The following is a 12,403-nucleotide window of genomic DNA, read 5'->3' as shown; positions in this document are numbered from 1 at the left end:
ATACTATTCGGGCTGATATTACACGTTTGGTGCACAACAAAAGGCAAATAGAACGAAGATATATATGGGAGCTATATCTAAATTTGATCCGATTATCTCCAATTTCAATAGGGTTCGTCCTTGGGCCAAACAAATGTTGTTTGCAAAGTTTCATCTCAATAGGATAATAAATGCGACCTGCATTTTTTCACAAGAATACATGGACAGACGGACGGACGGACGGACTGACATGCATAAATCAACTCAGAAAGTGATTCTATGCAGATCATCAAAAGGAACTATGGGTCTATCTCGTTTCCTTTTGCCTGTTACAAACAAATGCACAAAGACATAATACCCTTACCATCTTGTGGTGTAGGGTATAATTAAACCTGTAAAGAAAGCTCAAAAGTCGGTTGGGGCCCTATACCACAATTCGTATACTATTCGAACTATATTCCAAATACCTAACCTATCACATAATTGGATTATTTAAAATTCTTCCAGAACTGTATTGAAATTAAAGATTTTTTGAATCCGGATTTAAAAAAAAAATCCCCCAAAAATCAAAAAAGCCTGACACTATAAGCTTTCCAAAATGCTGCAATATGTGTTATTATCTTCATTGGATCAAGAGATATGGGTCTTTGAACCCGTAGCCGATCATGTTCAGTACATTCTATTCAGTTTTTCTAAATTATATGCTGTTTTGGGTAGCCGCAACTGCAACAAAGTCAAATGTCATAATTTTTACATTTTTTTTAATTCTATTGAACTAAAGCAAAACATGTCGGAAAGAGCATCAAATTTTAGAATTAGTTTAGATTTGTTCGAATTGGCACACTTTTGGCACGAATTAAGGTCTTCAAACGGCCAATGAAAACGTCACACCCTGCCCGAATGTTGCTCTGCGATATTTTGACCCATTCGTGGCGAAGCGCTTGCTTGCATTGATCGACACTTTGGTATTTTTTAGTGCCAACCTTGCTTTCCAAAATACTCCAGACACAATAATCCTACGGATTGGTATCCGGAGATTTTGGAGGCCATCGTGCGCTGGAAATGAAGCGAGGAACCTCATTTGGTTACCATTGATTGGTGGCGCGTGCTAAGTGCGATGGTGCTGAGGCTTTAATACACCCTCCAGAATATTTTAGCGATAATATTCGTTATGTATTCTGATGCCACGGTCGATTAATACGAGCGGAGAGCGACCATTGGCTGTTATGGCGGTCCACACCTTCACCATGGCCGGAGCTTGAGACCTGGTGGCCAACCGAAGGTGCACATTTTCAAGGCCCTGCAAACCTTAAACAAAATTGCTGAATATTCTCGAAGGTCGTTCTGGAGAATGATTTTCACTGGGCTTTTTTGACATAAAATGAGGGATGAAGAATAAAATTTAAGAGCTAAGAGGGCTTTTTTGAACTAAACTATTTAGAAATTGATATTGAGACCCTTGAAATATGGATGATGTTTTGAAGACTAATTTTGTGAAACTTAACTTTATCATCTGCACACTATATTAATATGAAGCATTTGTGGAAAGTAAAACAAAGCCATTTTCGGAATAAAGAACAGAAACTTCAATATTTTTTAATAAACAACTGAGAAAATATCTGCATAATAATTTATCTATCAAACATGAATTTTCCAACATTTTCCTTAGCTTTATTAACATAAATATACGTTTCCTTTAATTATTATAATTTCCAGACGACGAAGAAGAAGATGATGACGACGATGAAGATACTGCCTCAAGTGTACAAAATACCATTGCTGCCCAACCTGCTGCACCCATTGAAGATTTAGCTCCCGCCGCCGCTTCCTCAACCAACACCGGCATCTCCGATGGTGTTGATTTGCCCGTCGAAAGTGGTAACGCAGCCGATACATTGAGCGAGGGAAATGCCGCCATTGCTGATATTGCGCCTGCCAGCAGCAGTAACCAGAACGAAGGTGAACAAGATGTTTTTTATGATGAAAATTCTAACATTATTGTAGATAGTATTAGTAGTAGTGGTATTAGCAGTAGCAGTAGTAGTAGTAGTAGCGGTAGTGTAATTGGTAATGTCAACGGTGCTAGTGGCAGCGACATTGATGTCAATATCATTGCCGGCGGCAGCAGCATTAATGACAATAGCGGTAGTCAAGTTGATAGTCTCACTAGCTCAGAACAGATTCATCTAAACACAAAACAACAAATCCAACAAGTACAACAACAGCTCATAACAAACAGCCCATTTGACACTCTGAAAAACACACCACCAACAACAACAGCAACAAACTCCATTCAGAAACCATCAAGTAGTACCACTAATACCAAATTAAATAATTTAAAGAATAACAATAACAAGAATCACATCGCTTCTGATCCAAGTTCCAATCTGACACCGGCCGAGGCAGTGGTGGTCAGCAATAAGACCCCCACGGCCAATGTAAATGCCAAACCTGTGAAGGAGGCGAACAACGATCAGAATGCCGATGATGATGATGATGAAGAAGAAGATGATGATGATGAAGAAGATGAACTTGATGATGGAGTCGATGAAATTACAGGTGCCCTAACCGGTGATGATGATGAAGCTGATGACGAGGATGAGGATGATGATGACGACGATATTATTGGCGATGATGTGATCGAGGCCCGTCGTGAAGCACGTGAGTCCCAAACAACAACAGCTAAGAAACATACCACCAGCAAAAAATCAACAAGTGCTTTGAAGAGTAAAAAATCATTGAAAGCTTAAAACGAGACGATGAAGGCTATCTAATGGTTTTCCATTGCTAATTAACTACTTCTCGCCCCCACATCCAAAAAAAAAGAACAAAAACAAAAAACAATAAAAAGGCCAATCCATAAATGACACAAACGACCTCAATTAAGGACAATTCTGAACGATCTATAAGCCTCTAAGCATTTATGTGTTTTTTCTTTAAGATTTTGTGTGTGTGTATGTGTGTATTTGTGTTTGTGCTAATCTTAAACATTTCCACCATCTAACTTTGTCATTTGTCATTATTGCGAATGTGTGTTAGTTTCTCGCTCGCCATGGCAATGTTGTTGTGAGACTGTGTGAGCTGTCTATCTGCCAGACAGATGACCAGAAAGCAGAATAGAAGGAATAGTTTTGACTTCATAAACAGCTTTTCTTCGTAGTTTACTAGTCTGCTTATCATCATCTGTGTAGTTGTTGGGTCAACGTTCTTGTGCCAGCTTGGTTGTTTTATCTTTTAAATGAACGGTTTTTACGTTTTCCGGCCTGTGAAATGCAAGTGAAAAAGGAAATCGCTGAAAAATATATTCCTTTTCAAGTCTTCCTTGCTGTCAACCAACAACAACATGTCTGCACACACACACCCATATGTACGTGCATCCTTGGCCCACTTAAAGTTAGGTTAATTCCGCACTTCACACCAAAATCTTTGAAAAAAAAAAAAAAAATAATTTAAACGAATTTGCACAAAACATGAAAAAACAAATTATAGTATAAATCTCCACCATTTTCGCACCAATTTGTTTTTTACTTTGAAAAGCACAACTTGTTGAAAACAAAAATACATTCTATATATCTGTCATGCAATTTCGTTTCATAATACATCTTCATATTCATATCAGAAGAACGGATGAAAAAAAAACATAAATGTATTTCTATTATCAAAATCTATACAAAATGAAAACGGCTAAGAACATTAAATATCCCTAATTTTTTCTTAAGGATATTCAGTGTTAGTTAGTTATTATTTCAAATGTAACGCAACGTAGCCTGTAGTAACGTAACGTAATGTAAACCTAATTGTATCGTAGAAACATCACAACTTTCTTAACAGCGCACATTACCTATCCATGTTTTCCTTCTCTTTCTAGTTTTTAGTTAAATGTAATTTTAAATTATTTATTTATTTATTTATTTTGATTTGTAATGTAATTTATTTATTTATTTATTTATTGATCACAATTACACCACAAAAATCTAAAACACTAAACTGTCTTTTCTTTCTTTCACTCTGTCTTTCCGCCTTTACTGTGGCAAAATTTTCCTCTATTCTATCTTTCCATAAACCGAGAATTGAAATACATTATTAAGAGAATCATGAAATCATTTAATAATGTATTTAATTCTGACTTTAAGCCGGTCCAAAAATATTCCAACGCTTGAAAAATACTAGTTTTGTTAGAAGCAGCTAAAGCCTTTCATTCAAAATTAAAAAAATAAATTTGTCGCCTTTGGTAATAAATATTAAAAGTCGTAAAAAAAACAAAAAAATAAAATTATATATATATAAAAATAAGTAAAAATTTTGAGAATCTGTATGCCTCCCCATGTCTCTCACGGTAATATGTTTGACAAAATCAGATCATATTAAAGATTTCCAAATAAATAGCAAAAAATGGATTCTAAAGTGGTCTTAAAAATTAAAAGTAGATGGACAAGCCAATAAAATAAAAAAAATGCAAATAATTGAACTATTCAAAAGTTTACTCAAATTTTTATACCCTCCACAAAGACATAGTATGGAGTGTATATTAGGTTCGTCATTCCGTTTGTAACTCAGCGAAATATTAATTTTAGACCTAACAAAGTATAAATATTCTTGATCAGCGTAAAATGCTAAGACGATTCAGCCCTGTCCGCCCGTATTTTGTAATCACGCTAGAGTCAAAACGTATTAAAATAGAAAGCTAAAATTTTGCACCGATCTGTCTTTTGTCTGCAGGCAGGTCAAGTTCGAAGCTATGTCGGTCCCCCCGATATTCGGTATTTTCATGATTTTAACCACATTTTTCAATGGATTTGTCTTAAAATCCACACCAGAAGCTCATTCTGAGTACTTTAACTCCTGGAAGAGAATTATCAATATAGGTCCACGATGTCGTACATCCCTCATATAACAGTACCTCCCTATATTCGGTATTTTGATGATTTTAGCCACATTTTCTGTCCGTCCGTCCGTCTGTACGTCTGTTATAATCACGCAAGAGTCAAAACGATTTAAGATAGGAAGCCAAAATTTGGCACCGATCTGTCTTTTGTTTACAGCCAGGTCAAGTTCGAAGATGGGCTATATCGGTCTCCCCGATATTCGATATTTTCTTGATTTTAGCCAGATTTTTCATTGGAATTGTCTCAAAATCCACATCAGGAGTTCCTTCTGTGAATCTTACCTCCTGGCAGAGAGTTGTCAATATAGGTCCACGATGTCGTATATCCACCATATAACGGTACCTCCCGATATTCTGTATTTCGAAGATTCTAGCCAACATTTTTCAGTGGAATTGTCTGAAAATCCATACAAAGAGTTCCTTCTTAGTATTTTACCCCCTGGAAGAGAATTGTCTATATAGGCCCACGATGCCGAATATCGCATTTAAAGTTTGAAGTACGTAAAGAGGATTACAACCTATGTCGGAAAATTTTCTATGCAGGTCCACGTCTTCGTATAGCCACATATAACGGTACTTCCTCTATTCGGTATTTTGATAATATTAGCGATGTCATTTAACGGAATTGTTTCTAATTTTTAATTTGAAGTTCGGAACTGGTACTACAGCCTTTGACAAAAAAATTACTTATGCAGGTTGACTTCTTAGTATAACCCTAATATAACGGTTTTTATTTAGCGGATTTTTTTTTAAACATCCTTCGAAAAGGTGGAGGGTATTAAAAGTTCGGCCCGGCCGAACTTAGCTGTTTTTTTAATTTTTTTATATCGGCTGGAAAATAAAAATTAGCTGATCAAACTGTAATATTTTTGCTAGTTTCTATGATATTTCTCCCAAAGAGGTGAGTGTGATTCTCAATCACTTTTGAAAGCTCGACAAATATAGAAGCTTAAAAGGCCAAGTGACCATTCCCTTCGCATGAAATCGTGATATTGATAAGGATCAGCAAATATTGCAAAGTTGTCTCAGTTTCCTTTTAAATAACAACGCTCTCTGTTATAGAGAGTATTATGAAGCTAAGTTGGGGAATACTCATGAATACTCATCATCTCAAAAATCCAAAAAAAAAAAAAAAAAAAAAAAAAAAAAAAAATCTTTTTTGGACTCATAGATAGATTTTTGAAAAAGAGGCGAGCTATACTCAAGGCAGTACATTCAAAAAAAAAATTGTTCTACTGTGGCAACTTCTAATTGACCGGAATATGCAAAATTTTGTCTCTTAACTACACATATACCACAAAACATTTAAACAAATTACACATTTCCCTTTCACAAAGACAAAACACAAAACACCAAAAAATAAAAAAAAACTCTAAAATATTAATTCACAACTTTTCAATATTTATTTGAAATTCTTAAAATTTGTTTTTTTTTTCTTATGTAAAACTTCCTTACAAACGAAATTGTGTTTTATGTTAGACAACAAAACTAAACAGAGAAAACAAACATTTGAAAATTAAAGGAAAATAATTTGAAAATTTAAACATGTGTTTTATTTTAACATCATTAATTGGTTTACCACTAACGTGGCTTAATATCTTTGTGAAAAGAGGAATCAAAGGCGTAACTTGGCCATTAGATGCAACCTAACACCTAGCCGCCTTATTACGACAGCAAAAAAAAAAAACACAAAAGTTCAAATCAGCAAAATTGGCTTAGAGGCATTTTTCAAGCGTTTGTTTGTTTCCCAAACAATATAAAAATAATGTTTTTCCACTTCCTTTGCTTCTTTTCTATAACTGGCATTTCAAAGCAAAAAAATCAACAACAACACATAAAATATTCTCCTATACACATCCTTCTCCGTTGATCCTTGTTGGTTGTTTTTTTTGCTTTGTGTTCCGTCAAACACCTAAATCCTGTTAACCGTTTATCACCTACAGTGATGCCATTTGAAATGGCTTTGCTGTTGCCTTTTCTAATCACCTGCTATATTCCATGTTTCCTCTTTCTTTGCTCATACTTTATCTCCTCCTCCTCCACCCCCTAACACAGAGTCTTTAATTTTTGCCATGTTTTGGCATTTTTCTGAGTTACGCCTACTTTCCTTTTCTAACACACATTTACTTTTTTCAACTCTATCGCTAGCACTTAAACTTCTCTAAACAACATGTATGAGTGTGAATGGGTATATGTAAGTAAGTAAGTATGTATGTATGGGGTTATGGTTCAATTGCTTTCCTTTCTTCCTCTTCGTATTTTTCATGTTTACAACAACTAGTAAGTCCTATTGTCGTATTTCTCTTTTGTGTGTGTATGTGTAAAAATTAATATAATCCATCACTTGTATTCCATTTTCTGGTAACAGGAGATTTACCCAGATTTATGGTTAGGCATTTGTGAACTGTAACAGGAAATTTATGTTCCGATTATCATTGAATTTGAAACAAAAAAGTATGTTCTTTTTGTTTTTGCATTACATTGACATAATTTGTAGTGTAAAATTTTTTGGGTAAGGGGGGATAATAAATAATGAAAATCGCATAAGCGGAATTATATTTGGAGAAACTGTCAAAATGAACTAAAATCTACCTATTACTGACTAACAAGAGTTGACTCTTTGTGGGGAGGTACCAGATAAAATGTTCCGATCTCTACCATCTTTATAACAGATCTTGTGTTGATAGTAATATTGAGATGTGGCAAGTCTATATGGAATCGGATGTCAATTTCGCGTTTTATGAGCTTCATGGATATTCAAAAGGTTAACCTTTTGTTGGGGAGGTACCAGAAGGATAGCATCTTCACACCAGACCTTGGGTTAATAAAAATATTGTGACGTGTGTAATTCATTTCACATTTTATAAGAGTTATAATTATTTAAAATTTTGATACTTTGTGGGCGAGGTACTTGATAGAGTGACCATGTGATACCCTACAACATCACAATATGTTGAAAGCCCCCTTGTGTCAAAATCCATTTTGGAAGATTTCGTTTTTGAAATAATGTCGTAGAACCCTGCCCAGACGTTACCCTTCAGTGTTTGACCGAGGGTAATTGCCCAATATTTATTCACACCGTCGTGTTATGATAAATTTCTTCCCTGTCCTTAACTCTCTCCTCAGGCAAAATTCCGTGTCAATTGGTTTTCAATTATAACCTGTAAAGCGACTGCAAAATCAGGAAAATTTGAATTTTTTTGATTCATCTCCATAACAATAGGCATTAATTCTGACCCTAACCCTATCCCCATGCAAAATTTCGTGAGTATCAGACGATAACTGCGACCTGTTTGCAATACCCTCAATTAATGTTTTTGCGGGGTGTAAAAAAATTAGAAAATATACAATTCAAAAGTCAAATTAAAACCAGTAAAGAAATTCCTAAAGTCGGGCGGGACCGATTTTATGATACCCTACACCACTTTGCTAATTTAGTTGAGCTCCACATAACAATTAAAAGTTTTTATGGGAGAATTCAATCATACAAGCTATGATTATAATTATAATTATAATTTAAAATTCAAAGGACTAAATATGCCAAAGCATTTGTATCTTTTAAATTCGGACTTATATTGCCCATTTGGTGCAAAATTAATTTGAAATCAGATAAAGATATATATGGGAGCTATATCCAAATCGGAACCGATCTCCATAAAATTTAGCAAAGATATTTCTGAGCTGTATTTGATATATTTCCCTGAATATCGTTGTTACGGAATGCATATTACCGCTGTGGGTAACAAATATAACAAATTGGATGAACAGTATATATGGGAGCTATAGCTATATCTTACCCGATCTTCACCAAATTAAGCATACTAGCTTCTAGACTCAATTCGGTCGTGAATGCCAAATTCCATCCCATTTGGGCAAATATTAGACATTTGGTGTACAATAAAAGGTAAATCGGACGGAGTTATATATGGGAGCTATATCCAAATCTGAACCGATCTCGATAAAATTTAGCTAAGATATTTCTGAGCTTCATTTGATATATTTCCCTAAATATTGTTGTTACAGAGTGCATATTACGGCGTGGACGAAATATAATAAATCGGATGAACAATATATATGGGAGCTATAGCTATATCTGAACCGATGTCGATCAAATTTGGCATACTATTCGGGCTAATATTACACGTTTGGTGCACAATAAAAGGCAAATCGGACGAAGATATATATGGGAGCTATATCTAAATTTTTACCGATCCAATTTCAATAGGGTTCGTCCTTGGGCGAAACAAATGATCTGTGCACAATTTCATCTGGATCGGGCAATATATGCGACCAGTACTTTGTTTACAAAAATACAGACGGACGGACGGACATGCATAAATCGACTCAGAATGTGATTCTATGCCGATCATCAAATGAAACTATGGGTCTATCTCGTTTCCTGTTGTCTGTTACAAACAAATGCACAAAGACATAATACCCTGACCACCTTGTGGTGTAGGGTATAAAAATCGCATGCGATACGAAAATGACAAAAATTTAAAAAAAAATTAACAAAAAATATTTACTTTTTTATTGGCATATTTTTACGCCTTTCTAGTGGAAATATTCGTATTTTTTTACATAAAAGTTATGGTTTATTTTACCCGCTAAACTCTAATTCCATGCAAAATTCCGCATCGATTGGTCTATAATTGTGGCCTGTAGAGCATCAGCAAAATTTTTCTGTTTTTGGTTCATTTCAATTCCTAAATATTTTGCGATCCTCCTAACAACAAAAGGCTTCTATTCTGACCCTAACCCCACCTTCAGTTTCAATTTCATGAGGATCGGGCCATAATTGCGATCTGTAGTGTGATTACAAATTAACATAGACAGACGGACGAACGGACATACAAAGCTAGATCGACAATGCTCGGCGAGATAGGAAGATTCATATGTAGATTCCTATGTCGGGGACCAATATTTCGATATTTATTCCACAAGCCTATGATCTTATACTTAAATGCAATAAGAAAGTAAATAAGGTTCATAAAATCTACTATAATACAATCCGCTTTTTTGTCAAAATTATTTAAATTATACAGGAAAAGTTTGATTTTTGACCGGAGCCATGAGACCATCCAAAATGTCGTGGCAATTGCCCTATATTTACGCTCTCTGTCATACTAATGGCTAAGTATTTGAAAATAGTTTATATTTTGTTATGACCCCATACCTGACTATATACGTCAACGAAATCAGCATCAATCGGAAGTGACTTTTTCAGTTATTTGAGATTTCGTGAGAAAGTGACTTTCTGCATTAAAAATATTCGCAATTTGTCCATCATTTGTATGTTTCACCCGCTAAATATTATTCGATGAAGATTCAAAATGATGGGCTTCTGAATGATGAGCTTCTGGCCTGTTCTAAACTGGAACCCCATGAAAAACAACGCGTCGATTGGTCTATATTTTTGAACGAAAAAAATCGGCAAAAAATCTTAATTTTACTTCATTTTGTCCTCTAAATATTTTGCGATCATCTCTAATATTTCGGCAATAACCCAAAATTCGTACAAAAGCTCGTATGGATCGGGCAATAATTACGACCTCTAGCGTGTTCCAAATTAACATAGATAGGTGGACGATTGGGCACACATAGCTAGATTGACTCAGCTTGACGCGATACGAATATCGATATATAACATCGTGGGTCTAGGGCGAATATTTCGTGGTGTTACAAACATATAATACCCTCAACACACTTTAGCATTGGAAAGAGCGATTGTGAAATAATTTTTAATCAGATTATAATTCTGTGCTGATCAAATTATGTCCTTGTGTCCCTCTGCCCACCAGTTGAAATCGCATAACTTTATAAATAAAACAGAATCGGAATTCCATTACTTGAATGCAGTTAAGATCTAAAAATGCCATTTAGTGGGCGGAACCGTTACATGGGTGTTATGCCAAAACGCGAATCTAGATAAGTTTCTGTTGCAGGGGTTGGTTATCTATTTCGAATTTTGAAAAACAACTTTTTGGCAATATCGGGTGGTTCCAATATATTAAGGCTGTATACCCTTATAGCCAATGAAGGTACAATTAATTACAAAAATTTAAAACAATTCTTTTGAGATGTCTAGCCAATTTTCTCAAAAATGCCGAAGTACGGTCACATGAGGGTTATAGGATAGAACGAAGACCTATAAAGATACAGCTAAAGTCCTTAAAATAAATAATACCCGGAGGTGCCACTATAAAGAGATTATAGGAAAACGAAAACTTATATTGACCTTGTTCTGTCATATAGGTAGAACTAATTAGATCTCTAAATACCACTTTTTAATCCATTCCGGTGATATTTGCTCTATATTTAAGACCTCTGTAGTTCTAATAGGTATTCAAAAAATTTCAAAAATCGTAACACCAAAAACTGAAAAATTTCTTGACAGGTCATAATTAAAGTCCAATCTACACGACATTTCGTATGAAGTTAGAGTTAAATATACCTGCTAAATATTATACGATTGTCGTTCTAAATAATCGTATAATATTTAGCAGGTAAAATTGACCTGATTTTTTTTTTTTTTTTGAATACCTATTAGCACTACAGATGTCGTAAATATAGGGCAAATGCCACTGGTTACAACCCAAAGGTAACATTTTTACAGGACTTTTGGACCTCAGAGGACTTTCCAATATATTATAGTTTTGTATGGTATCACATTGTCGGTGCCGCACGACTAAAGACTTTGATAATTTCTTGATAATATTCACAAATACAAAAAATTGAGTTTTATAGATATAGACATCTACCTAGGCAGGGTAGTGGCCCAGGATCCCTCCAAAACTTAAAATTTGCGGGGGGGGGGGACTATACCGAAATATTTACCAATGTTTACTGTAAGATCTATCTTCAAAGTAGCCTAGAGACAGGTTTTTAGCCGAATAAATTGGAAAATGTGCTAAATACCCTTCAAATAGGTAAAATCAGAAGATACCTCCATATGAGCGCTACTACGAAACATTGACCTACATTGAACATTTTCTACGAAAAGGTTTTCTACGCGTAAATAGCTGAAATCAGCGGTTGCCTGCCCGGTATGAGGATTATATCACGCGTGGCCTATATCGATAAAATCGATATAAAGAGCTCACTACTCCGCCAGTGAAAAGTCCTTCTTCAAATTATAGATTCGTTCCAACAGTTGGCGTTAGGCTTTTTAATACTATATGTTAATACTCAAACTGCACAATTTGTTCAGTTTGACATTTTTTTTATCGAAACTTCATACATCGTGCTAATTTTTTTAGGTTTTATATATTATTTAAGTTTTTTCCCTTTTCGAAGAATAATAGAAAAATGTTCGCCTGTTAAACAAAAATGTCTTCAAAATCTTTCATTTTGAAGTATACCAAGGAGGATATTAGTAAAACCATTGCACAATGGGCCCACATCCAATTTTTCTGTCCAAAATTTTTTCAACGTCTCCATATGTGAACCCTAGAAACGAACAGTAGCCATAATATCAATTTTCAGAATTTCTGCTCTATCCCTTCGCCCAATGCCCAATTTAGTTCCACTTTGTTTTTT

At 34.9% G+C, this 12,403-nt stretch overlaps 1 protein-coding gene across 3 annotated transcripts in view; it reads left to right on the top strand.

The window, feature by feature from the left end:
- Positions 1 to 12,403, top strand: part of LOC131800477 (nucleolin-like) — a 60,975-nt gene that overhangs the window by 35,591 nt on the left and 12,981 nt on the right. For 2 of the 3 annotated variants that reach the window (XM_059131741.1, XM_059131742.1), the window contains 2 exons: positions 1,696 to 1,938; positions 2,539 to 2,640. In XM_059131741.1, the coding sequence (XP_058987724.1) occupies positions 1,696 to 1,938; positions 2,539 to 2,640 (345 nt within the window). Of the gene's footprint in view, positions 1 to 1,695; positions 1,939 to 2,538; positions 3,539 to 12,403 lie in introns of those variants that run through there. The other variant, XM_059131743.1, reaches the window with a different exon arrangement.

The sequence above is a fragment of the Musca domestica genome, unplaced genomic scaffold, assembly GCF_030504385.1.
Source record: "Musca domestica strain aabys unplaced genomic scaffold, Musca_domestica.polishedcontigs.V.1.1 9, whole genome shotgun sequence".
In the NCBI taxonomy this organism is placed as follows: Eukaryota; Metazoa; Arthropoda; class Insecta; order Diptera; family Muscidae; genus Musca; species Musca domestica.
Note: the sequence above shows the minus strand (reverse complement) of the source record. Positions and strands in the feature narration are given on the sequence as shown.